The sequence below is a fragment of the Hemicordylus capensis genome, chromosome 8 (assembly GCF_027244095.1).
Source record: "Hemicordylus capensis ecotype Gifberg chromosome 8, rHemCap1.1.pri, whole genome shotgun sequence".
In the NCBI taxonomy this organism is placed as follows: Eukaryota; Metazoa; Chordata; class Lepidosauria; order Squamata; family Cordylidae; genus Hemicordylus; species Hemicordylus capensis.
The window spans coordinates 7680408-7705697 of record NC_069664.1 but is presented as its reverse complement, the minus strand read 5'-3'; the positions used below and the strand labels follow the sequence as shown (position 1 = coordinate 7705697).

Sequence of the window (25290 nt, the reverse complement as noted above, 5' to 3'; positions counted from 1 at the left end):
TTGTTTTCAGTCTTCACGTGAGAAGCCGCTGTGCATATGAGTAAATCTGCCAAAAACAATATACAAAGTGATGTGCTGTTCCACTGGCAAAGTTAATGTTTCAGTTTCAAAATAAGGTGTGGCAGGTGTGTGGTATACAATTTTAAATGGCATAGTCACATGTTTCTGTGATCTTTTTGATTTTTTTTTTTGAGGAACAAAGCAAATTGTGGTGGAGTTATACCCTTAGCTGGCCACATTCTAGAATACATTTTTCTGAAAGTACAGTTTAATAGGTGGCTGGAAGCAATAGGGGTTGGGATTTTTGTTGTTGTTGTTGTGTGCTGATTATATATTCTCTTAAATCCTTCAGAATTTTTTGTCAGAGTCCTGGGTAAAAAAATGTATTGATCTGATGCAAGAAATTTCTTCCCGCTTTAGAGTGTTGATCTGAAGTGTCAAAGGAGGACAGATGGCATAGAGATCAGTGTCAAGATTCAGATGACCAAAATTCTACATCCCAGCTCAGATTTGTGCATTCCATTTTACAATGTTGTTTTCAGGAGGTAAGGGAAAGTGCAAGCTAGAGTTTTCCTCTAACAGCTGTGTCAGTCTGTGAACTACTTGTTGCTTTGCATTCAGATTAGATAAAAATATGTGGTGGGGGCTGGGATGGAGTTTTTGATTATTTTATTTTATATTTTTATACTGCCTGATTTGTACATTTCTAGGCAGTATACACATTTTAATATTAAAAATCACAGATTAGAATATATAAAACCAATTATAAAAATTAAATTAATTCTAATTAAAAGCTTGCCAAGGACAGGAGAGTCTTGAGGGTCTTCCTGAAAACAAACAGAGAATGAGACATGCTACTTTCAGCAGGGATCATATTCTAAAGTACTGGGGTAGCCACAGAGAAAGCCCGGTCCTGAGTTGCCAGCAGACAAACTGGTGATAACCGTAACCAGACCTCTCCAGAAGATCGTAAAAGGCGGTAGGGTTTGTGACAAAGGAGGCACTCTCTTAAGTAGCCTGGACCCAAGCTGTTAAGGGCATTATAGGTAACTAGTAACTTTAAGCCCGTTATAATAACGGGCGCTAGGTTTTTTTTCTTTTCTTTATTCCTTCTTCCTTTCTCTTGGCTTTTTTTTTTTTTTCTTTCTGTTTGTCTTCCTTTCTCTCCTTTTCTTCCTTTTCTCGCTCTTCTTTTCCCTCTCTCTCTATTCCTTTTAAAAAAAATTATTCTATTCTTTCTCTTTTCCTCTTTTGTTTCTCTAATGGGCGTGCTCTGTGGGGCCGTTCCCCCCCCCCCTTTGTTCTTTACTTCTGTCTCTCCTGTTTTCCTTTCTTCCCTCTTTGTTTATTTTTTTCCCTTCTCTCTCTTCTCTCTTATTCCTTCTTTATTTATTTTCTTTTATCTATTGTTCTGTCTCCCTTCCTCACTCCTTGTTTTCTGTCTGTCTGTCTTTCTGTTTGTCTGTCTGTCTCTTTCTCTCTCTCTCTTGCTTTCTGTCTTTTCCTTCCTCCACTCTTTTTTAATTTACCCTTCCCTCTCCCGTATCAATTATTTCAAGATAGTTATCTTTACAATCTAAGAACCATGTAAGCTCAAGGCAGCATATACAGGCCCTTTCTTTTTATCCTCACAACATTCCTGCAAGGTAGGCTGGTATGAAAGACAGTGACAGATCTTTGGCCATCAAGTGAGCAGCAGGACTGAGCAAGAATTTGAAGCAGGTTCCCCTGTGCAACACTGTAACCCCTAAACCATTTTTGGCTTTCATGCCATTTGTTCCAGCTCATCACACCCTGCACTGCATGCCTTTACCATGCAAGATGAGAAACATCAGTTGCAAAGAGCAGAGCTTTTATTACAACAGCACCAAAGCTACAGAAAGTTTTTTTTTGGGGGGGAGGGGGAACATTGTTTTCCTCTCAAATACATTTTAATGTTTGTTTACAAGACAAAGCCAGCTCAGGTGCAAGAAAAGTAGCATACCTGACAAAGCCCAAGGAGAGGCTCTTCCCACAGAGCTGCTGGCTGCGAGTGCCTGAGTCAAGAGCTCGCACGCAGCAAAGCTCCGCAACCCATCCTTCCCTCTCCCTTCTCAGCGCTGCTCATCCACATCCGTGAGAGGGGGAGAATGGCCACCACCACCGCCGCCCGCCCTCCCAACTGCCGAGTCCTCCTCATCCCCGGCCCGAGTCAGTCGGGTGATGAAAGTGTTTAATTTGATAGGGAGAGAGGAGCTCGCAAACAGAGCTCCTCTCTGTGCAAAGCCTCTGTCCGAACTGGCGCTTTGGACACATTTGCGTCCAAAGCGCCAGTTCAGGCAGAGGCTTTGCACAGAGAGGAGCTCTGTTTGCGAGCTCCTCTCTCCTATCAAATTAAACACTTTCATCGCCCGACTGATTCGGGCCGGGGATGAGGAGGACTCGGCAGTTGGGAGGGTGGTTGGCAGCGGCGGCCGCAGCAGCAATTTCAGCGTAAGGAGAACTCGGCAGTTGGGAGGGAGGGAGGACGGGCGAGCGATCGGCGGGCGCGGCAGCAATTTCGCCCATGGGGCCGGGAGAGGAGGACTCGGGCAGCTGGGAGGGCGGGTGGGTTAAGGGCAATTTTGGCCAACATAGTATTTGAACATTGGTGTCGGCGGTCCTGTCTCCCTTGGGCTGTTCTGGGCCTGCACTTCGTGCAGGCCCAGAACAGCCCAGGGAGACAGGGACGCAGACGCCAACGTTCCAAAGCCACGGACACTCACTTAGGGTTTTATTATATAGGATAACCAGCACTTTGTATTTCACCTGGAAACATATTGGCGGCCAGTGCAGTTATTTCAAAAACTGATGTGTTATGGTTGCTTCTTCTTGTCCCAGAGACCAATCTGGCTGCCTCATTTTGAACCAATTGTAGTTTCCGGAATATGTACAAAGGCAGCTGACACATAGAGTGCATTACAGTAGTCAAGTCTGGAGGTTACCTGCATATGCACCACTTTATTAAGGTCAATCACCTCTAGAAATGGATGTAGCTGACATATCAGCTGAAGCTGATAAAAAGCACTCCTGGCCACTGCCTCAACCTGAGAAACCAGGGAGAGCTTTGGGTCCAGGAGCACTCCTAAGCTACGTACCTGATCTTTCACGGGAGTGTAACCCCATCCAAAACAGGCAGTTCTAAACCATCTCTTGGGTCCTGATCCTCCACAGTCAGTACCTCCATCTTATTTGGATTCCATCTCAGTTATCCCTCATCCAGCCCATTACCACCTCCAGGCAGGCATTTAGGGAAGATATGCCATTTCCTGATGAAGTCGACATGCAGAAGTAAATCTGGGAGTCACCACCAGCATATTTTTAGTTAATATTGTTTTAATGTTGTTTTAAAATATTGTTTAAATTTTTTTTATTAAACTAATGTTTTACCTTTTCTGCTTTTATTTTGTTGTAAAGTCCCAGAGACATAAGTTTTGGGCGGTATAAAAATATGTTAAATAAATAAATAAATATTGATGACACCCAGCACCAAACCTTCTGATGATCTCTCCCAGTGGTTTCATGTACATGTTAAAGAGCATTGGAGACAGTATGGAGACTTGTGGAACTCCACACTTTAGTTCTCACTTTGCAGAGCAACAGTCTCCAAGTGACACCATCTGGAATCTACCAGAGAGGTAGGAGTGAAACCACTGTAAAACAGTGCCACCCAATCCCACCTCCTTCAGGTGGTCCAGAAGGATATCATGGTCGATGGTATCGAAAGCTGCATTGAGATCCAAAAGCATCAGCAGAGTCACACTCCCTCTGTCGATAGCCAGTTGAGATTATCCATCAGGCTGACCAAGGCAGTCTCAACCCCAGTTGAGGAGATTCTGCCGGTTCTGGATGGGGTTGCACTCCCCTTGAAGGAGCAAGTATGCAGCTTGGGTGTATTGCTCAACCTGGCACTGCTTTTGGAAGCTCAGATGGCCAGGGTGCTTTTGCAGAGTTCTGGCTAGTGCACCAGTTGCGTCCCTTTCTCAAGAATGCAGATCTGGCCACAATTACCCATGCCTTAGTCACAACATGGTTAGATTATTGTAACACATTCTACATGGGGCTGCCCTTGAAGAATATTTGGAAACTGCAGCTAGTGCAAAATGCAGCAGCTAGGATTTAATCTGGAACTGCCTGCTTGGATCACATCACACCCATTGTGAAAGAGCTGCACTGGCTACCAGCTTGTATCTGGGTCCAATTCAAGGTGCTGGTTTTGACCTTTAAAGCCCTTAACGGTTTGGATACCTGAGGGACAACCTGCTCCCAAAGGTTGTTGCCCACTTCATGTGGTCATCTGGTGGGGCTCTGCTCCGGGTGCTGACAGTGAGGGAGGCTGAGCTATCTTGCATGTGGGACAGGGCCTTCTCAGTTGTTGTCCCCAGACTCTGGAATGCTCTCCCGGTGGCCATCTGCTCCTCAGTCTCCATCACAATTTTTAGAAAGTGTGTGAAATCTTGGATTTTTACCTAGGCTTTTATGACTGTTCCTATTGCTGCTGCTTTGTATCTTTTATGGTTATATTGTGCTTGTTTTTCAGTCAGATCTGTATTTTTAGATTCTATCTGATATTTTAACTGTGTAACTTTTGTAGTTTATGCTTTTGTGTGATCCGCCTTGAGGTGGTTCTAATGAAAGGCGGTATAGAAATCTAACAAATAATTTTTGATTAAAATTTCAGTTATATTAAGTGTTGCTTAAAAATAACCTGACTATAAATGACATCTTAATATGATACAAACATGCCTACTAAAAGGTACACTCATAATCTTTCAAAATTGAATCCATGACTATTGGTAAATCTATCAAGTATAGTACTTTGTCAATAGAAAAATGAACTTAGGGCAGAAATACTCAAGTTTTGAACACAAAAATATAAATAAAACACAGTAGGTAATGTTTTGTATTTGTTTTTGAATAGGAATGTGTAGGCACTGTATACCATCATGTTTGCTTTAATGTTTGAAGTATTGACTTAGAAACTACCAGTCCTTGCTTCTGGAAAGTCTTGGTGTTAAAGTAACTGATCTTATGTGCAGCAGGATCTTTTGCATGTCTTTTCAGAGTCCCATTGAGTTCAGTGGGGATTTACTCTTCAGCAACTTTCTAGGACTGCAACTTTTGTAACCTACAATCATGTATATGGAAAATGAAATTTAATTTCTTGTTTTTGCAATTGCACCACTAACCATATAGTAGCGTTAGTGCAAATTACTTCTGACAACATTACCAGAGCTTTTCAAATAGGTTCCTGGGCACTATAAAGTCTCTATTTAGTTGTAAACAGCGATCTTAATTGTTATAGCAGTGAGTTAGTATGCATACTTGTAGATACATGAACCGCATAGATGGGAACTTGACTGAAAATAGGTGATTTTAATCAGCTCTTTTCTTGTGGATTAAAACCATGATTTAAATTGCCTTGGATTAAACCAGTCTGTCCTGGCAATATGCCAACAGTTCAGTGAGCCATGTTTTATAACTAGGTGATCTAATCTGCTAATGCTCTGTGTTAGGTGCCTGTTCTGGAATGCATCTTTTGGCAACATACAGAAATGCAATTTGATGTTCTCGAGTCTAATGTTATATTGGGGTTGGTCCTTGAGCCGTGGAGAAGATTGATAACCCCTGAAAGATCCTGCAGTTGTGGGGGTCTATGTTAACAAAATGGAGCAGAAAGTTAGCATTCAATCAAGAATTCATTGCTAACTGGGCAAAGAGGCACCTTTTACTGTGGTGATTCTCTTTATTTAGCAGGGGGAGAGTAATTGGCCCTATCCACCCCCAGCACAGTACTTCCAGTGACTGTTGCTGGTGTGTGTGTTATGTTTCTTTTTAGAATGTGAGCCCTTTGGGGACAGGGATCCATCTTATTTATTTACTATTTCTCTGTGTAAACCGCCCTGAGCCATTTTTCAAAGGGCGGTATAGAAATCAAATAATAATAATAATAATAATAATAATTATTATTATTATTATTATTATTATTAGTGCATAATGTCTTGCCTTAAGCAGCACACTGTGCATTTCTCAGCTTTTCCAGTCTCTTTACAGCCTTGTGTTTCTGTTTTAGAGTAATGAGGATTTTAGATATGAAGCTTGTTGGAAGGAATTTCTATGACCCCACTAGTGCTACTGTGCTGCAACAATATAGGTAGGTATGCCTCCTTGTGCCTTTGTGTCTGGGTATCATTACTGCACATTCCATCACTTTTGTAAATAATCTTAAACACCATTTTGTTTTTGCTGGGGCAGTATGCTGTACTGTTGCAGAAAGAAGTGACTTCTTGCTTGAATTCCTTGTGAGTTTACTAACTTTTATCCCACCCACCTCCAAATAACACTACTCTTTTTTTCACACATTGTCCTCCTATGTATATTCTCTGAAAGCTTTTGGAAGAATTGCTCAGGGTCATGACTCTCCTTAGTTGGTTATTGGAAAGGAAAATGTAGTGACTATTTAGAATTAAAATTTACACTGAAAAAGTGGCGATCTTGTGTGCTTGTTTCTGTCGTGTTCTCTCTTTCAGGTGGCTGCCAGAGTTGTATAAAATACTTTGTCCCTCTTCTTTCCTTTCCTTACTCACTCATGTGGTAGACCCATGGCTCAGCTACTCAGAGTTACCCTGTGCATAAAGTTCTGCTACCTCATGGCAAATTTGTTTGAAAAATGAAATGTCAACTGGGACACATTGGCCCAGTTCAGATGTAGCAGTCATGTGTGTTTGACCATGTGTGTTTGCATGCCTGTGTGCTCCCTCCACTACTTCCCTCTTCACCTCTCTCACATGCCTTATTTCAATATAAAGTGTTTATCACTTTTATGAGAGAAATCCATGAACGTGATAAATATTTCAAGGAGTTGGGGGAATGGCTTGCCAGTGGCCTAATCCTTAACTCGTGTGTGTGTGTGTGTGTGTGTGTGTGTGTGTGTAAATGCTTAGGTGGTACACGACATATCTCGCGAGAGTTTGAAGTCCCCTGATACTTCAGTTGGAGCTGGGAGGAGGAGGTGGAATGGCTGACGGGGAGGGGAGGCCAAGGGAGGTGGTCCTGGCTTGCCAGGGCAGGAGGCCGGATTGGCCGGTGGGGGTAAAATGTCAGGGGAGGTGGTCTTGTGCTTGGCGGGCCAGGCCAATGTGAAATGTGTAAGGGGCCAGTCTGCTGCTGCTCCTATGGGGAGGAGGAGCAGAAGTGGGGCTCAGATGGGGAGGTCTCTGGGTGCGTGAATCGGGCGTGGTGGAGGGGATGACGGTTGGTCGGAGGGGGCAGAACGTGTGAGGAGTGCTGAGGAGAGGGAAGAAGGTAGGGAGAACTAGCACGCAGATGCTCTGCGCTGGGCTAGCTAGTTGAAAATACTTCTCTGCTTGTGGGTGGTGGCAGCAATGTTTCAAATGCTCCTTGTAAGGAATTAACCTTTTGACTCAGAGCCAGCTCACATGAGGGGAAAGAGTGTTGAGTCACCCCTGCTGAGCTTCCTGGGTGGGCTTCCCTTTTAAAACTTTAGACTTTCAGTAGATTAAAATGCTGCCACCAGATACTCTTATCAGAAACTGAAGAGCCTGGTTTGGAGAGCCACAGCCTAGACTTCTCTCCTCATCTTGCAAATATAAAAACCTTCGACAAGTATGCCTACACGTGGTGAGAAAACAATGATAGTTTGCTGAGCTCTTGGAGATGCTTTGCACGAGACACTCCTCTTTCTTCTGCTGAGTTAATAATAACCAACTCTGGGAGGCTTGTAAATAGAAAAGAACGGGGGGGAACCCCTTTTATTCACTTACTACAGACTGGTTCGTCTGAAGCTTACCTTTTTAGATGCACTTGAAATTGCTTAGTTTGCTTACAGAGTCTTTTGCAATGCCCTAGGTGGTTTAAGTGTAGGCTAGTGTTTCTTATTTTAGTTATGGTTGCAGATAAGCAATAATAGAACAGTATCAGGGATATGCAAAGCAACACACTCAAAGAAAAATAAATTCTAATGCAAGTTGTTACTAAACACTTTCTCCTAAGCTAGACTTTTGAAGCCCCAAACCTTGGCTTTCCGTTCCTTGGACTTAACCTAACCAACCCCCTGCAGTTGTGTCCCACAAGAGTTGCAGACTCACCATGATTCCATTGCTCCTGTCTCACCTGGGTCACACATCTTCTTCTTCCCAGCAGCCACCAGGAGCTCCCTCAGGCCCGCCCACCTGGTGAATTGACAACTTTTTAAAAGTCTTTAAGGACACATCTATTCACCTAGGCTTTTAATTAAATATTGTTTTAATAGTTTCAACATTGTTTTAAAATGTTTTAAAATTTAAATTGTAATGTTTTTAACTTTTTCTATATTTGATTGTTTTTAATGAAAGGTGGTATAAAAATCTAACAATAAATAAATCATTTATTTTGTTTTAACTAATGTTTTAAATTTTTCTGTTTGCTTTGTTGTAACCCGCCCAGAGACGTGAGTTTTGGGTGGTCTAAAAATGTTAGCCAAATAAAATAAACAGATTGATTGGTTCATGACCTAGGGTCTCGAGTCTGTCATTAAGGTCAACTACTTTTCCAGTTAACTCTATCAGTGCTGGTGGGTTGCCCACTACCCTGCTCATCTTCCTAGTGGTTGCCAGCGGCCATCTTCTTTCTCAGGATACACTGAGGAATGATACTTTCTCAGTGCATTTTGGGAAAGTTGATGGTGACTGGCAGCTGCAAGAAGACAAACAATGCTTGAAACACTGCCGCTGTCGACACCACCAATGGAGATAACAGCATTTTCAATACAGAGAGTAAGGCTTATCACTGCCATGGGCACCCCTCACGAATGTAGCAACCTTTCTGAGCCCTGCGACTGACCATATCTCCAGCACTTTGAACTTTGATGAAAGTGGTGGTGAGGAAAAATTGGCCCAGAAATGTTTGAGGAAAATGTACAAACAAGGGTGTGAAATCACAGCTTGACCTTATTGTAGATTCTTTGGGATCACTCAACCATAGTTCTCTGGTTTGGATTCCAGTTATAGAAAACTGTAGTTTAAACCAACTGGAAAGTATTGAATTAAGGCAAGGGGAGGAGTACCTGGGCAGAAGAAACCATGGCAAGTTGGACTAGGATTGTTCCATTTCAACCAGGCTATTGTCTTTCAATGGACTGGGGTTTTAAGCATCAGAAAACCTTTTTTTCAGTTCGGAAGTTGAAGCATTCTTTTCTTTTCTTTTTTAAATATACAAGAATTGTTCAAGTATGTGTTTGTAGTGGAGATTATAATGAATAGTAATCACCTGCTTTAATAATAGCCCTTTGGAGCTTTTGTTCGGGTAATATGTTTGTATTTGCAGAAGGTTCTAGTTGGTTATTTAACACTAAAGTATTATGCATAATGAATGAAATGCAGTTTGAAGAAATCCATGGCTCTTATACCTGAAATTGGGCTCTCTAAGCATATTCTGTGCACCGTTTGGGATGTCTATGTATTGGTGGTATTTTCTAATAAAACAGCTGACATCATACTTTCCCTTGGACTTTGCAAATGAACGTACTGTTTTGTGTAAAATTTACTTCCCTAAAAGGCTGCAGATATGGCCTGGCTATGCAGCCAGTATCCGGAGGACAGATGGTGGCCTCTTTCTGTTGGCAGATGTTGTTCACAAGGTTATAAGGAATGATTCTGTCTTGGATTGCATGTGAGTAGTAATCTGAACAATATTGTCAGTATACTTGGAACATGTGTAGATCATAAAGAGGAATACACCTCTTGTGAAGGTGGAACAAAACAGCAGCTAACACAGAAATGTAGATTTGTGCCATCCGATAGTGAGCAAAGCCTTGGAGATGGTTCTTGTAACTTTCTTAGATCTGCTGTTATCTTCTGTGTTCTGTTGCTAGAGGCATAAACATAGCACTTGATCTGGAGAAACGGGCAGATGGTGAGGCCTCTATTGCATGGCCCTCTGAAAGAGAACACTAGGTGTTCTTTCTCTTTGAGGCACATATTGGTGAACTAATGCCAAGGTTAAATATTGTAAACTACTCAACAGTGTATGGTGAAATGTGCTCCCACCCCAGGAATGAGATGTGCCCAAAACTTATTTTGCACCACTAACCCTAAAAAGAACAGCTTTTCCTGAAAATCTAGAATGGAGACCCTTCCCCTCTAACAAAAACTTATTCTCCAAATATAGATTTATTCATTCCCAACACCCAGCCCACTTCTTTCACAGTTCGATTTTGGTGCACAGCACTTGAACCAAGAATGAAATGCCTCAGAGTTTTCTATCTGGCATGGAGTAGTTTTTGAAATGCTACGCTACCTAAACAACTTGTTTCTTGCTTTCCATCTCATGTGATGTGACTTTGCTCTTCCTCATATCTGCCGGTACTCCACCCTCAGTCCTTAGATTGGATTCTCTTTCCCCCAATCTGTGCTTAAAACTCCAGTTTAGCTAGACCCATGTTTGTTTTCCTTGATAATCTAATCACAATTCTTAGCGATGATGATACATCATTGCTTATGTATTTGCAACAAATTTTCCCTAGCACAGTTCAGAGAGGTTGCTTTCATGTTTTGTGCATGCTGTCTTTGATTTATACTTCATAAATATTTTAGAAACATATGCACAAGAATTTTGTGGAGAAAACTGTTTTGTGTATTATGATAAAGGAATTGTGTTTGTAAATACACTCATGCACCCACACACTCGTCATCTAGGTATATCACAAAAGTACTTTTGCCTATCCCCTTTCCCCAAAGGCATGCAATTTACCAACAAAGTCGAGAGAGCTTCCAGGATGAGTGTACAAAGCATCTAATTGGCAACATTATAATTACACGTTATAACAACAAGACTTACCGTATTGATGACATTGACTGGAATAAAACACCAAAGGACAGTTTTACCCTGTCTGATGGGAAGGAGACCACCTTCATAGACTACTACAGGTAAAAGTTGCTGGTAAACACTTTTTGAAAAGTTAGTATATTAGGGTGATGGAGAAAAGCAAGTCCTTAATGAGAGAACATTATGTCTTCATTTTATATAAGATTTCATATACTGTCTTGTTTTGGCTTAAAGTTCATTTTGTGTGTTCTTGAAATTTATCTTCTATAACTTTATTGAACATACTGGTTTCAAATGAGCCTGATGCTCTGGAATTTACATAATATTTTCCATTGCATTTACAGTAAAAACTATGGGATAACAGTCAGGGAGCTTGACCAGCCACTGCTGATTCACAGACCCAAAGAAAGAAAGAATCCTCCAGGGAAGGTAAGCGTTGACATTCTACTTGGAGCTGGATAATTGAACTAATTGTACATCAACAGAAAACTGGTGACTTTGGACAGCAAAGTTTTCTATCTGCTGTTGGCAGAAGTGGGTCAAATGACTGCTTTCTATAGTGGAAAGGATCTCCAGAAGTCTGGAGCAGTGTGTGCACTCTCCCCAAATGAAAAAATTGCCAAATTTGCCCCCAAAATGCCAAATGAAAGTAGGTTTAGGCCTGCCTAAAATGGCCTCTCGTTGCTCCCGTGCTGCTCCCGGTAATGCCTGAAACATTCACCCACAGGATTTGGGGTGTACTAGATTTCAACCCAGCCTCTAATGGGCAAGTATTGTTAGTGTGGTGTGTGTTTGATACAGTCTGCCCTAACTCTGTGGGTAAAGTTGTGGGTGTTACCACAAGGAGCATGAAAGCAATTGGGGCAAAAATGGCAGCTTCAGAGGCATATAAATGAGGTGCTACTGCCAAATGCACTAGTATTGTTCCGCTCTTTTAAATATATGAAACTGACTAGCTCAGTATTGTCTACAATGACTGGCTGTGGCTCTCTAGAATTTCCGATGGGTCCTTTCTCAGCAATAGCTGGATATACCAGGGATTGGAACTGGGGCCTTCTGCATGCAAGGCATGTGCTCTACTATTGCATGCAAAGCATGGTGGCAGAATCCCCTTATGAAAACTGGGTGGGAAGTAGAAATCCATTGGACCTGGTACTAAATAGCTGATATACTGTATATGGCAATTATATCCACCACCACTGGCCTAATCCAGGACAAGTTAGGGATGGAAATTTGTCTGTTTCCTATCTTACCTGATTATTTTGCAGCTGTTCTGTGGGGTATTATTTCTCCATACCTTTGTACAAATATTGCTTGCACTTAATTTTTCTGTAGTTGCAGAAGGGTGAAATCCTGTTGCTGCCAGAACTTTCCTTCTTGACTGGAATTCCTGAGAAGATGAAGAAAGATTTCAAAGCCATGAAGGTGATGTGAAATCAGAATTCCCTTCCAAAGCTCTTATTACTTGTTCAAAAGCTTAGTCTGAAGTCAAGTTACAGGGCATAGGTTGACTCCTTGTCCAGTGTCTAAGCATGTTGTACTGACATCCTAAGCAAAGTTGTTATCTCGTTTGTTGTAGCTTCTTTCATAATTGGTTCTTTTGGTGGCTAAGATTGCAGATGGTGGTGGTTTTGTGTTTGGGCAGAGAAGTTGTTGAAATGCTCTGTCCAATGACACCTGAAGGCTAAGCTTAGGGGAACTCAACAGACTATTGCAAGACTCATAGATGTACAGGAGGGAGAGTAGGGTTCTGTGGATGTTGCGATTGCAGATGTATTCACTACATTTTGAATGAACAAAGGGGTGTGTGTCCGTGTGCATGCACAGAATGTTAGTAGGAGCAATTGCCAGGAGGGTAAGGTCTCTCTTCAGTCAAGGATCCAACTTAAGCACAGAACCCTCAAGTACAGTTTCTAAGCTGCGTCAGCATTTGGTGTTGAAACCCTTGCTTTAAACTAATTTAAGCTTCTATATTGTGTGGCTTGTGACTTGTGTGTTACATGTAGGGTGGAGTGGTAGCAGTATTTCGTAACCTCTCCCCTGCAAGCTTCTTTACCCCCTTGCCATAGGATAGCACCCTACTCTGTCCTCAGCACCTTCACTGCCACCCACACTCCGTTTGCTTATACTCTTCCTTGTCAGAGAATTGTTTTTGAACAAGATAATTAATTTTCTGTAGCCAGAAACATGCAAAAGAAGCATTGTACATGATTTACTTGCCCTGTGAAACATTTCTGTTTGTGCTATTTGAGTTTCTTTATAAAATCTGAAAACATGTAACAGATAACTTAATCCTGCGACTGATGATAGATAGATAGATAAACTTTATTACAGTCTTTGACCAGTACAGAAGCAACAAAAAGAAAAACACAAAGTCAGGCCCATACAACAATATAGCAACAATATAACTTTACGAGTATACAGTAGCATAGTAAATTACTCCAGTAGATTACTCATTAGATGCCATCGTATATTCATTGTTAAAACCTAGCTGCATTATGAGTAATGTTGGCTTGATGGTCTGACAGGCGAAATAACATAAACTAGCTTAACCCACACAGAGCATCTGTGTTCTAATACTTGATTGCTCCCCTCACCTCAGAGATCTCTCCACCCTCACCTGAGCCACACTCCTGCTCCTCCTCTTCCATCCTGTTGCTTCCATCCCCCTCACCGCTCTTGGTCACGACTGCAACATTGCTGATGCCTGTTGGCCAAGCTGCAGCACCCTATCCCCAGAGATGTCCTCACTCGAGCCCTGCTCCTCCCCACAAGAGCAGTAGAGGTTGACCAGGCCCTTCCTTGCTGCCGCCACCGCCATGGCCGCTCGTTCCCCTCAGGCTGCTGACAGGCCTGGGTGTGTCCCTTGCCTGCTTACCTCCCTCCACCAATGAGCTCAGTAGCCCCGAACATCAGCAGTGGTTGACGACCCTTCCTTGCTGCCAGTAGACGCCGCCATGGACGCTTGTTCCCCTCAGGCCACTGACAGGCTCAGTCCCATCCCTCGCCCTTCCTTCTTTCTCTCTCCCCCCCCCTTCTTTTTCTCTTTCTCTCCCCTCCAATCGCTCTCCTCTTCTTTCTCTTTCTCTCTCCCTTCCTGAGTTAACAGATCTTGTTTCCTCATCTAATTCACACAACGGCATCCTCCATCTCCTGAGATATATATATATCTCATATCATATTCCTCTCCTACAATCAAGAACATCTTCTGACTAGTAACAGTTGCATTCCAACTGACCTTAACCATCACAGGGCTCCTCCTCCCTATCTGCATATGGTATCTCCACTGCCCAATCACCATGGTGCTTCTGCTTGCGAACTCTTGCGAGAGCTTCCACACACGGGATTAGCCACAGGTAAAATTAACGACTCACGCGAGTCCCTATAAAAATTGCAGTATAATAAAACATGACCCACATCCTCTATGGCCTGTGTACTACATGGACAATAATGTTCAGAATAAGGGATCTCACCATATCTACCATGTAAGACGGCTGAGGGCAATACGTCAAAGTGGAATGCAAATGCTCTATGATATTTGGAAGTTATTAGGGCTTGACAGTAATCAGCTGGCTTGGTGCTAAAAGCAAGTCTCCATGATTTAAGTCATTTTGGGGCCTTTCTTATCTCCTGTCGCCATTCCATATCTAATATTCTTTGCTTTACAGCCTTTCTTTCTTTCTTTCTTTTTTTTTTTTGCTTGTTTGTTCATTCATAACACATGGATTGCAGTGCTTCAGGGGGAAAGCCATAAAAAGCAAGCTTTTCTTTAACAACTGTACACCGCCTAAAGATTTCTATACTAGGCAGTATATAAATTGAATGAATAAATAAAATAACTGACTTCCACTGTGATTGGAGTGGGATTGATGATGTTATGACTTCTTCTAGTATACATACAGCTTCGTTAAGTGGCTTAAAATAACATATGCAGGGGTACCTTTGGTCTGAGAGAGAAATGTTGACAGGAAGATAATGGAAAGATAACAGCTGTTGTGGGGAGAAGGGTTAAACCCCACTCTTTGCTGCTGTTTGAGGGCAGTAGTAAAATGGAAAGAGACGGCGATGCATTCACACATCTCCACCTAATGTGTGCTTTGGCTTTTAAGTGTATGCTGAAATTCTCAGATATGACTCTCTTCTCTTCTGCTCATGTCTGTATTGTGTACTCTGTTTAGGATGTCAGCCAGCAGATCAGTTTGAGCCCTAAGCAGCACCATTTAGCTCTGGGTCAGCTTCTGAGCAGAATTAAGAAGAATGAGGCTGCCCATAATGAACTGTCACGGTGGGGGCTTTGTTTGGACAAAGATGTCTATAAGGTAAGGAAATCTAATCTTGTCTGAAATCAGGATCCTGAACTAGTTGAAATGTGATCTTCAGAGCAGCAAATAGGCCCAAGTTGTCACAAATTCTTGCATTTGTTCCCTTTCTTTGTAACAGAATTGATACCAGTTACAGTGTCTTGCAGTAAAAGAATGGATACAACTTAAACCTTTTTTCCTAAATCAAAAAATTGCTTTGTCTATTTGAGCAGTTAAAAATACTGTTGATGGGGGAGATGGAAGGAAGCTGTTTTTAAATTATATGACCATTTTGACTATATTTTCACTGGGTCATATTCCGGTTAACACCACTAGGAAACTCCAACTATGGTCTTAATTTGCCTTTGCACATACCACAGTGATATTAGTAAAGAATTGGGCTCTGTAAAATGCTCCAGTGTGGTGCTGTTCATGCTGTCTATTGTTGCATGTGAGAAGCATAGTAGATTTGAAGGTAGACCAGATCCTCTTATGGTTGTTCACAGAAAACTGTGGCAAGGGATCTATACTTGCAGTTCTGCCCACCCTCTCAATACACATCCATAGGCTTCCTTTCTCCAGTATCCAGGATTAGCAGCATAATGGAATCTGTGTTGTCTGCTGGTATGTTTCCGGGCAAAGTACTGGTTATTACCTTTAAAGCCCTGAATGGCTTAGGTCCAGGTTACATGAGAGAGCACCTTTCTCTACAAGATCCCCACTGCTCATTGGGATCATCAGGAGGGATCTGACTTCGGGTGACCTGGGATCATGCCTTCTCAGTTGTTGCCTCTATGTTGTGATGTGATTACGTCCATGCCCCCGTGGATATGAAAGGATTATCTTCCTTGGAGGCCTTCAGTAGAGCCTTAAAGACCCATCTTGATAGCTTGGCTTTTAATGTCTAGTTTTAAATTCTAATTTTAATTTGCTTTTAATTAGTTTTTGATAGTTTTATGTGTGTAAACCTCCCTGAGCCAGGGTGTAATATAAAATTAATGAATTTTTCTGCCTGTCCTGAAGTTTAGGACATAGTGTTGGGGACTCTGCAATTTGGGGGACACTGTACTATCAAAGATATACAAACTGTTACATGATTAGTCTGGGTAGAAGTCTTGTGGCATTCCTCTCCCTGCTGTTGCCCTGGCTCTTCTCCTCCCTTATTGGAGGCTTTCTTCTATTTATGTTTAAAACAAAAACCCTGTAAACTTGAGCTCCTGCCCTCATCTGCCAGTTCAGCTAAGGAGGAAACATATTACAAAACCTCAATAGAAATATGAACACCCGCTCTTGCTCTCTCACTCGCTTGTCTATTCACTATTCTTATGCTCTGTCCCCCCCCCACACACACCTTTACATCTTCTGTTTAATATATTGTCTTCAGGGTCAGGAATGACGAAGCACACTTGTCATTCTGTTTCAAATGTTTGGATGGAGCCCTGGCATTGAAAGCAGGTTCTTGGGCTGATCTTCAATGAGTCCCAATTAATTAAGCCCTGTAATTGTATGTTGCTGTCTTCTTTCTAGGGAAAAGGACGTATTCTCCCCCTGGAAAGAATAAACTTGAAGAACAGCTCCTTCACTACATCAGAGGATTTAAACTGGTCCAAAGAAGTCACCAGAGAACCCTGCATCTCTGCAGTAAGTTTGTCTTGGACCAACACAGTTTTGATTGTACAGTAGTTGGTTGAGTTTCCCCTGCAATATACATCTGGAACAATCTGAGCAGTAAAGCCCACAGTGCTTCTCTTCTATCTGCTGCCTGACTCACCCTCTTTCCTAGGTACAACATGAGTTTACAAAACCTTTTCAGGCCCACTTGCAACATTGTCTGCTACTTTTACTTGAGAAAACAGCAGCTCACATTCTGCACAGAGAAACTTGAGCAGTTCAGCACTGCCTGTGCTGCTGCGTATTTCTAAAAGACCACCTGCACTGTTGCAGAACAAAGCTGTTCTGCTACAGGTTAGAATTGCACAGGTGCAGTTGTGCAATGCTTGCTCCATTGGGGAAAAACAGGGGTAGTGTTGCAGTTATGCAGTTTTAAGATGCAGCAAAACAGCCATGTTCTGCAGAGGCACAGGCAGTAATCTAGACAGGTGTAGCAGTGCAGGTATTGCTGATCCGCTTGTGTGTCACTGCACAGAATGCAAGCTGGAGTTCTGTTCCTCTGGGCCAGATAGGGGGATACTTCTCCTCAGACCTTTTCTATGCATGCAAGAGTGTGCCCTCCTTCCCCACCTTCCCAGCTACCTCCCCTGCTTCCATTGTCCATACAGGGATATAACCTTGGACAGATTTGTGTCCGCCTATGGCTGCCCCCAACTTGTTTGGTGGCGACTCAGGATTGGGCCTTTTCTTTGGCTTCCCTGGGGCTCTGAAACAAACTTATAGTCATAGTAAAATCTCTAGCAGGTTTTAAAAGAGCACTCAAGACGCATTTGTTCCATGAAGCCTTCGATCAGCCATAAGTTGGTTTTATGGTTGCTGTTCTTATTTAATTGGTTGTTTTAGCTGTGTTCATGTTTGGTTTTAATTATGGTTTTATTGTTTGTAAACTGCTTTGAGACATTTGTATGCGGTAGTATACAAATGTAATAAATAAATAAAATAACTTTCTGTAAAACTCATATCACTGCTTTTCCTGTTCCATTCTTAGATTCCAGTGAATTATTGGGCATTATTTTATCCAAAGCGGGCAATGGAGCAAGCCCACAGTTTGGTCAGTATGCTGCATAACGTCTCTGGTCCACTTGGTCTCTCGTTAACCTCCCCTGCTTGGACTGAATTGAAGGATGATCGAATAGAGACTTATGCCAGGGCCATTAAATCAGTACTGAGCACTGAGGTATGTGGTTATTGGAGCTTTGATTCCTGACACCTCTTGATTTGTGTTGCCTAAATAAAAATATAGTTCACTCGTTATGTAGCCCAGATGTACTTGCTCTTTAAAATGGTGAATGCAGTTCTGCGCATCCCTTGCGTCTTCAGCATTCCTCTGAAATCTTATGAGAGGAAATATTTGATATGACAGAATGCACATCCTTGAAGGGCTTGTTCTGCTTTGAACTACACACTGGAAGTCTCCAGATGTGATCTTATCACCACAAAAAATTATTGCCCAAGAATTCATACTGTTTTCCTGATGGCTAGGGAATCCACTCTTATTTGATTATACTTCCCTTGCCAACCTGGGTCATTGGGTTGACCCAGGTTGATGTCAAGGTTTGACATCAAGAGTGATGTCAAGGTTTGGCCAACATTCTGTTGGGGATAAGATATGTATAGTTTTGGTTCTGGTGAAATGAACAGCTACACTAAACTGGCTTGGGAGAAGATTTGACAGTGGCATTTGAAATTGAGATCCTGTCCTCAACTGATCTGGGAACTAAGTCAAAATTTTGACTCTGTCTACTAACTCCATGGACTGCAGTGGAGGAAAAATGATGAAGCTTTGAACTGAGAAAGGAAGATAACAGCAGAAGCACCTTGCTTCTTACCCACGTAGCTAAGCATTGCATGTTAAGTCTAAAGAGGCTGCTGGCAAAATTGGCCTCCCTATGTCTCAAACCTGGGTCCCCAGATGTTGGACTACAGCTCCCATCATCCCCAGTCACAATGGCCTTCATTGTAATCCAAGAATATTTGAGGCCCAAATTTGAGAACTCCTGACTTATGCCACGTGGCAGTGACATCACCTTGAGTTCCCCTGCCCATCGTAGCAGCAGCCAATTATATGGAGTAGGGTGGGCAAAAATGACGACATTGCAACACACTGTAAATGGTTCTGATGTTGTGAAGGAAAACTCTACACAGGCATGCATTGGTAGCCACCTCAAGTTGGGTGAAAAATCTAGTTTTACCCTAATTACCAAGGAAAATTAGTGTTGAGCTGAAATAGGAGGATATGTGCTCTTGCTTTGTCTCCTCAGTTTGGTGGGGAATTGGAAGCCACTTTGCCCCTTCAGGAGAGGAACAGAAAGCAGGTTGACTTGTTTAGTAAATCTATATGCCAGTTATTTGTTATAACTTGAGTCAGCATTGCTCTCACTCTGAACTGGCTTTGCAAGTTTATCACATAGTTGCACCTGGCTGTACAGCATCAAGAGGTAGTCACACTGACTACTTGATCTTCAGTTGGCTGGGGTCACCTAACCTGGAAGAAGCAGCCCCATTTGGGAAAAGTACTAGTAATGAAGCAGCTGGTAAATATGACAAGAAAAGGGTTGGAAAGGGTAGATGTTGCAGAGTCTGGAGAATTCCCCCTGCCTCCATATACATATTTGCATGGGAGCATTTGCCACAGCCCTAGCTCTAATTATTTTGGAGAGTTCTGTATGCTTTAACTTTAGGTTGAAATCTGTAAATGGTGGTACTCCTGGATCCAAATTTGTATTGCATAAATGCTAGTAAACATAAGGCACTATGATGGATCAGTATGGTATTCCACTGTTTGCACAGTAACTGCACCGTGATACACTTCAGTGCATTCCTTATACAATTCCAGCCTTCATGTAGGATTCAGTGTGCTAGTGTTGGAATTATCATTGAACCAGTCATTTACTTTCTCTCCCTTTTTGGAAGGGCACAGTACAGTTGGTCGTCTGTATCATCACTGGGACTCGAGATGACTTATATGGAGCTATTAAAAAGCTGTGCTGTGTGCAGTCTCCAGTCCCTTCTCAGGTGAGTCCAGTGGTTGCATTATACTTCCTTGAGTTGAGGGTGTTTAAGGCATCCTTGTTAACAGGCAGGATTAACTGAGGGCCATGTATGTCTCCAGGGGCCTGCATATGCATTCTCCTTTGGGCAGCAATTGCCCTTTGTTCTCTTCTCCTGTTTTGTTTTAGTATTTATATTTTAAGGTTTTATTTCTGTTGCATGCATACAGAAGAGCATTATTCTCCATCGGTTCTACAGCCTAATTGTATAAACCTTGATTTATTGAGGTGGAGAGTTGGAAGAGGAGGGATAGTTACTCAAATATTTGCCTTTTGTTGCAGGTTATTAATGCTCGAACCATCATGAACCAGCCCAGCAAACTTAGAAGTATAGCACAGAAAATTCTGTTGCAGATTAACTGCAAGCTAGGTGGAGAGCTCTGGGGTGTGGACATCCCTTTGGTAAGTAATGCAACTGCTTCTAGTCAGGGAGACTTAATGCAGTGATTTAAGCATCTGATCATGCAAAGCATTCCCCTGGAATGTTTTACCTCTTCTACATTTACCACAGCCTATGCTCTGTAGTTCACACGATACACAAGCATGCACGTGTGTCTGTGTGTCTTGTATTCTATCTGCTCAGTAATTGGGCTAGTCCCTTTGTAGCTTGATAACGATGGTACTGTTAACTCCTCTCTCCCTCTCTCAGTTCTCTCCTGCTGCCATTGGGGGAGCTCATGAGATGCCTTTATTGCAGAGATTTCTTGTGAATTGCTTCTCTGTGTGTGAAGATTTCTAGCCATAGGATCCTGTCTGATCCCCCCGCCTCGCCCCGCCCCCCAGCTCGCTTAAACTAACTTCTTTGAAATGAAGGGTACACATCTAACTACTTGCAGTTTTCCCTCCTCTTGATATAATGAGAACCAGGATGTAGACAATTTCCCCCAAGGTTCCTGCCATTTTCACTTCACCAACCAATTCTTCCCTATTAGTGAGGATTGATTTCAGGATAGTCAACCCCCTTGTTTCTTCTTCCTGGTTCCTTGTGCACACACACAAAAAGAAAAGTCAGTCTCTCTCAGTCAGTGTCAGTCTCTCTCACACTCTCACACCCTAGCCCCTAGGGTAGGGAGTTTCCTACCCTATTGTGGTGACTTTCTTTTTTGGTTGCACAAGTAATTGCTCGCCCATGAATGATAAAAGTTTTCATAGTTGTCCAGCATTGCCAGCTTTGCTGGAGAATACCCCATTTCATGCAAAAAGGTCTAAAATGTTGGTTCAGCAATAACTTCAAACTAATTTTTTGCTGGGAAGAAAGTCCTCAAATTTAGGCCTGCAGTTAACAACTTCCCCTCAGGCTTAGAGGAAACTACAGAAGGGGTTTACACCTGTTCTGAGAGACTTTCTCCAGTGCAGTGTGAGTTTGTGTGTAATAACTCCTGCACTGCAACTGGGTTCTTATCTGCCTTCCAGAAACAATTGATGGTAGTTGGTATGGATGTCTATCATGACCCTAGCCGGGGAAAGCGTTCTGTGCTTGGCTTCGTGGCAAGTGTCAATCAGTAAGTGCATTCTCTTTGAGAAGATCTTGACTCTTTAGGTCTCCAGGCATATCTGTAGGTTCAAGTGCTATTACCATTGCTATTTCTAGAAAGGCCACTGCTGACCGCCGTGTAGAAAAAGTGAAATCCAGCAATTTTTGGCCACCTCTGCCACAAAACTAGAATACAGCTTAAGTGCACACAAGGCAGACCTGGCTATGACTGTTCCAGCCCCTGGTAACACCTAGTCCTAGGCTGGATCACTGTAACATGCTCTATATGAGGCTGCCTTTGCAAAGTGCTCAGAAACTTCCATTGGTTTGAAATGCAGCAGCCAGGCACACTCCTGGAGCATATTGACAAGACTGCAATATAATCAGTGCTTCTGCACCCAATTTGAATTGCTGGTGTTAACATTAAAATTCCGAAGTGATCTGGGCCTAAGATATCTGAAGGGCTACCTTGCCCCATTTTACCCATCTGTGTGCTCGGATCCAGGATCTGCAGTCCTGCTCTGTGTGTCTCCACCCACTCACCCACCCATCTTTAGAAGTGAGGTGGATAGGTGTATGAAAGAGGGTCTCTTCATTTGAAGCATCGCAGTTTGGAACTCCCTCCTGAGAAAGACCTGCCCGGCACAGTCACTGCTATCCTTTTGGCAAGCAGTGAACTCCTGGTTATTCATTCAGGAAGATTGCGGGGTAGGGGGGTGTTAGGTGAATGTTGGATATGGGTGTGGTTTCTAGTTATACCTTTGGTGTGGTAGCTTCATTTGTTGCTGGACTTTAGATTGTATGTGTGTTTATATTGGTTGTATTTATCCTTTTTTGTAAGTCACTTGAAAGACCTTTTGTGACAGAGAGTGGGATACTAAGTAGCATAAATAATGGAAAAACATTATTTGCCTGCCTGTATCTCTGCATGGAGGGCAACTTGGGAAAAATGCTGCTTGGCCAAAAAATAGAATAAAAATTATACCTCCAGATGACTTTTTATTACCTGCCTATGGGAGGAGATCCTTTTGAAAATAAATAACCAGAAAACCCTGACAAGCAATTCGGATAATAAACCAGAATTCACAAATTTAAGTTCTTCACCTTCTGCAGAAATTGAAACTTTTGAATTTGGAGATATACCTAAAATGTTAAAGGGAAACCTGATAGGAATAGTGAAGGAATTTGAATGCAAATTTAGGCTGCAGATTATTTCTAGTTCTGCTTCCTTTTAATATCTGATGATATCATTGTAGAAACAGTCAACTGCTATTACTTGCATTACTATTATTCACTTACTTATTGCGTACTGATTTCTATCAGTAAGTCGGTTTTAGGGCACTGATAAATATTTTTATGAGAAACTTTTTTTTTTTAAGTTGGAGCTTGGGGTTATTGTGAATAATATCTTGAATTTACCCTTTTCTTTCTGACACCAGGAATTTGACAAAGTGGTACTCTAGGGTGGTTTTCCAAATGCCTCATCAAGAAATTGTAGATAGCCTGAAGGTCTGTCTGGTCAGTGCTTTGCAGAAGTTCCATGAGGTAAGGAAATGTGAATGGTGTTTCTCTGACTGACCAGATATCTCCTGCACTCCATCCAACAACTTTATCACTACTCTGCTACCTCTGTGTATGAAATTCACTCCCGCAATACCTATACAACACTACTTTTTTCTTCAATTCTCTTCCATTAAACTTTTGTCTTCCTTCCTGAGCACAATGAAATCTTAAATCATGTAAATTCATTTACTCAAAGTATCCTTGCTTCAACAGATCACCATGTTGAAATGTAGATCGCAAGCTCCTTGGAGCAGGAAACTGTCTTTCTTGCTTATGCTACTTTTTAATGGCACTGTCAACATACATAGCACGCTATAGATACTAATGATGAGAGCTACATCTTTCCCATTGATAACTCAGGCCCCAGCAGTAACTTTATCTTTACATAATCTGTGCATAGCATATGTGTGTGAGAGAGAGAGAGAAAGAGAGAGAGAGATTGCTAGTTCTCTGTTGCGTGGGGTCCAAGGGCATCTCATGTGTGGCTTATGCGACTCCAAGGCAGGACTAGGATAATTAGCTTAACTTTTAAAGCTGGGAGGAGCAAACGACTCCTCAGTTCTTTTTAGTCCTGCGAAGGCTCCAGGCAGCTCTCTCTCAGCGCTCAGGCGGTTTCATTTTCTTTTTTCTTTTTCTCTCTCTCCCAGTCTCCCCCCCCCCCCTCCATTTTGGCTTCTTACTTTGCTCTGCTCTTGTTGCCCCGCTTTATGGAAAGACCTTCCCAGAGTACTCCCTGTGTGAGTACTGAGGGGGTCTCTAACTGCCGGCCAGCCTGCTCTTCCTGCCACCCACAACGCTGCCGCTGAGTCAGTGTTCGCCGGCGAGCGTTTCATCAAGCTGGAGGCCTCCGAGACAGGTGGACGCCGCCGATCAGCTGTTCGGCAGCATCCCTGAGCAGCAGAGACCTCAGCCATGGGTGGGAAAGCAGGCCGAGCAGCGCCTCCGCTACTGCTCTCCCTGGAACCCTCTTGCTGGCCAGACAAAACACCAGACTACCCACAACCCCCGCTCACCCAGCGCAGCCTCGTGGGGTGCGCGGAAGGCCAGGCAGACTCCTTGCCGCCAGCAATGGAGTCCTCGGGCTCTAAGGCCCATAAGAAGACACCAGCAACAAAATCAGGGGTGACTGTGGAGGACGTGTCGAAGGACCCTGCATCTCCAAAAGTGGACCAGGCGGGCTTCCTCTTCCAGTGCAGCTTCCTCCCCCTCTGAGACTCCAGCCCCTAAAAAAGTGAAGAAAAAGAGGAAGCGTGTTAAAAAGTCCAAAAAGGCCAGGTCCAGATCTAGACAGAGGGAACTCAGCATTCACTCCTCTGAAATCTCTGACCATGGGTCCCCAAGCCCCAGGGTTACTCCTCATACTGGTACGGGGAACTTAGCCACTGGACCTTCACGAGGGGCCCCCCAGTGGTCCCCTCCCAGCTCCATTGGGGGTCCCCACTCACCAACTGACCCAACAGGTCAAGACGAACTGGACCAACATAGGTTTGAGGGCGAATGGTCTGATGCCCAAGAACCAGACTCATCTAAGGCACCTCTGAGGCTCTTCCAGGCAGCTGATCTGGCACCACTTATGTTCAAAATCGTGCACACCTTGGGCCTTAATCCTCCCACCTCTCAGGAGGCTCAACCAGCGGGAAAAAGCGCATTGGTTTTCCCAGGTTCAAAACAATCTAGCAGAGCCCTTCCACTCCCTAAACAATTTGTGGAAGCGGTCAAGGCTGAATCGTCTCTGACCACCCCCTTTAAGAGGGCTACTGCCGTGGTTAATAGGCTTTATTCTTTCCAACAAGAGGGGAGCGAAATATTCACTATGCCCCCGACAGATGCACCAGTGGTACAACTAATTTCTGGCTCAGTACTGACCAGAGACAAGGAATCGGCTCTTAAGGACCCCGCAGACAAACGCATGGAGGGGGCCCTAAAACACACATACGAGTCAACAATCTTATCCATGAGGACCTCGGTGGCAGCCTCTATGGTGTTGCAAGCCTCCCTAATCTGGCTGGATGATTTAATTCAAGATCCCGCCTCGGATCTAGTCAGATTGCGCCAAATTCTATTAAAACTGCACAAGGCGCAAGTCCATTTCAGATGCTACCCTGGATGGGCTGCGTTGTGCATCCATAGTGCTACGTCCTTGGTGGTTGGCCATCACAGTCTGTGGCTTAAATACTGGCAAATAGATGCTGCATCCAAGACCAACCTGGCCTCCGTTCCATACAATGGCAAAAAGCTATTCGGGAACATGGCTCTAAACGAAATACTATTAGAGTCAAAAGATAAAAAGAAAGCCATGCCTACTTCCGCTAAAAGACAGGACCGCTTTCAAGGAAGGTGGTCTTTTCAACCTTTTCATTCCTTTCGGTCCCCCATCGGGGGCAGAGAC

At 43.1% G+C, this 25290-nt stretch overlaps 1 protein-coding gene across 4 annotated transcripts in view; it reads left to right on the top strand.

Annotated features, from left to right (window-relative positions):
* The window catches only part of PIWIL2 (piwi like RNA-mediated gene silencing 2), a 49754-nt gene that overhangs the window by 14592 nt on the left and 9872 nt on the right, over positions 1-25290 (top strand). For 3 of the 4 annotated variants that reach the window (XM_053269992.1, XM_053269990.1, XM_053269989.1), the window contains exons 8-20: positions 421-545; positions 6092-6172; positions 9574-9687; positions 10755-10943; positions 11187-11271; positions 12178-12267; positions 15021-15161; positions 16671-16784; positions 17803-17991; positions 19728-19829; positions 20147-20266; positions 21278-21366; positions 22778-22883. In XM_053269992.1, coding sequence (XP_053125967.1) covers positions 421-545; positions 6092-6172; positions 9574-9687; positions 10755-10943; positions 11187-11271; positions 12178-12267; positions 15021-15161; positions 16671-16784; positions 17803-17991; positions 19728-19829; positions 20147-20266; positions 21278-21366; positions 22778-22883 — 1545 coding nt within the window. The remainder of the gene's footprint in view (positions 1-420; positions 546-6091; positions 6173-9573; positions 9688-10754; positions 10944-11186; positions 11272-12177; positions 12268-15020; positions 15162-16670; positions 16785-17802; positions 17992-19727; positions 19830-20146; positions 20267-21277; positions 21367-22777; positions 22884-25290) is intronic. The other variant, XM_053269991.1, reaches the window with a different exon arrangement.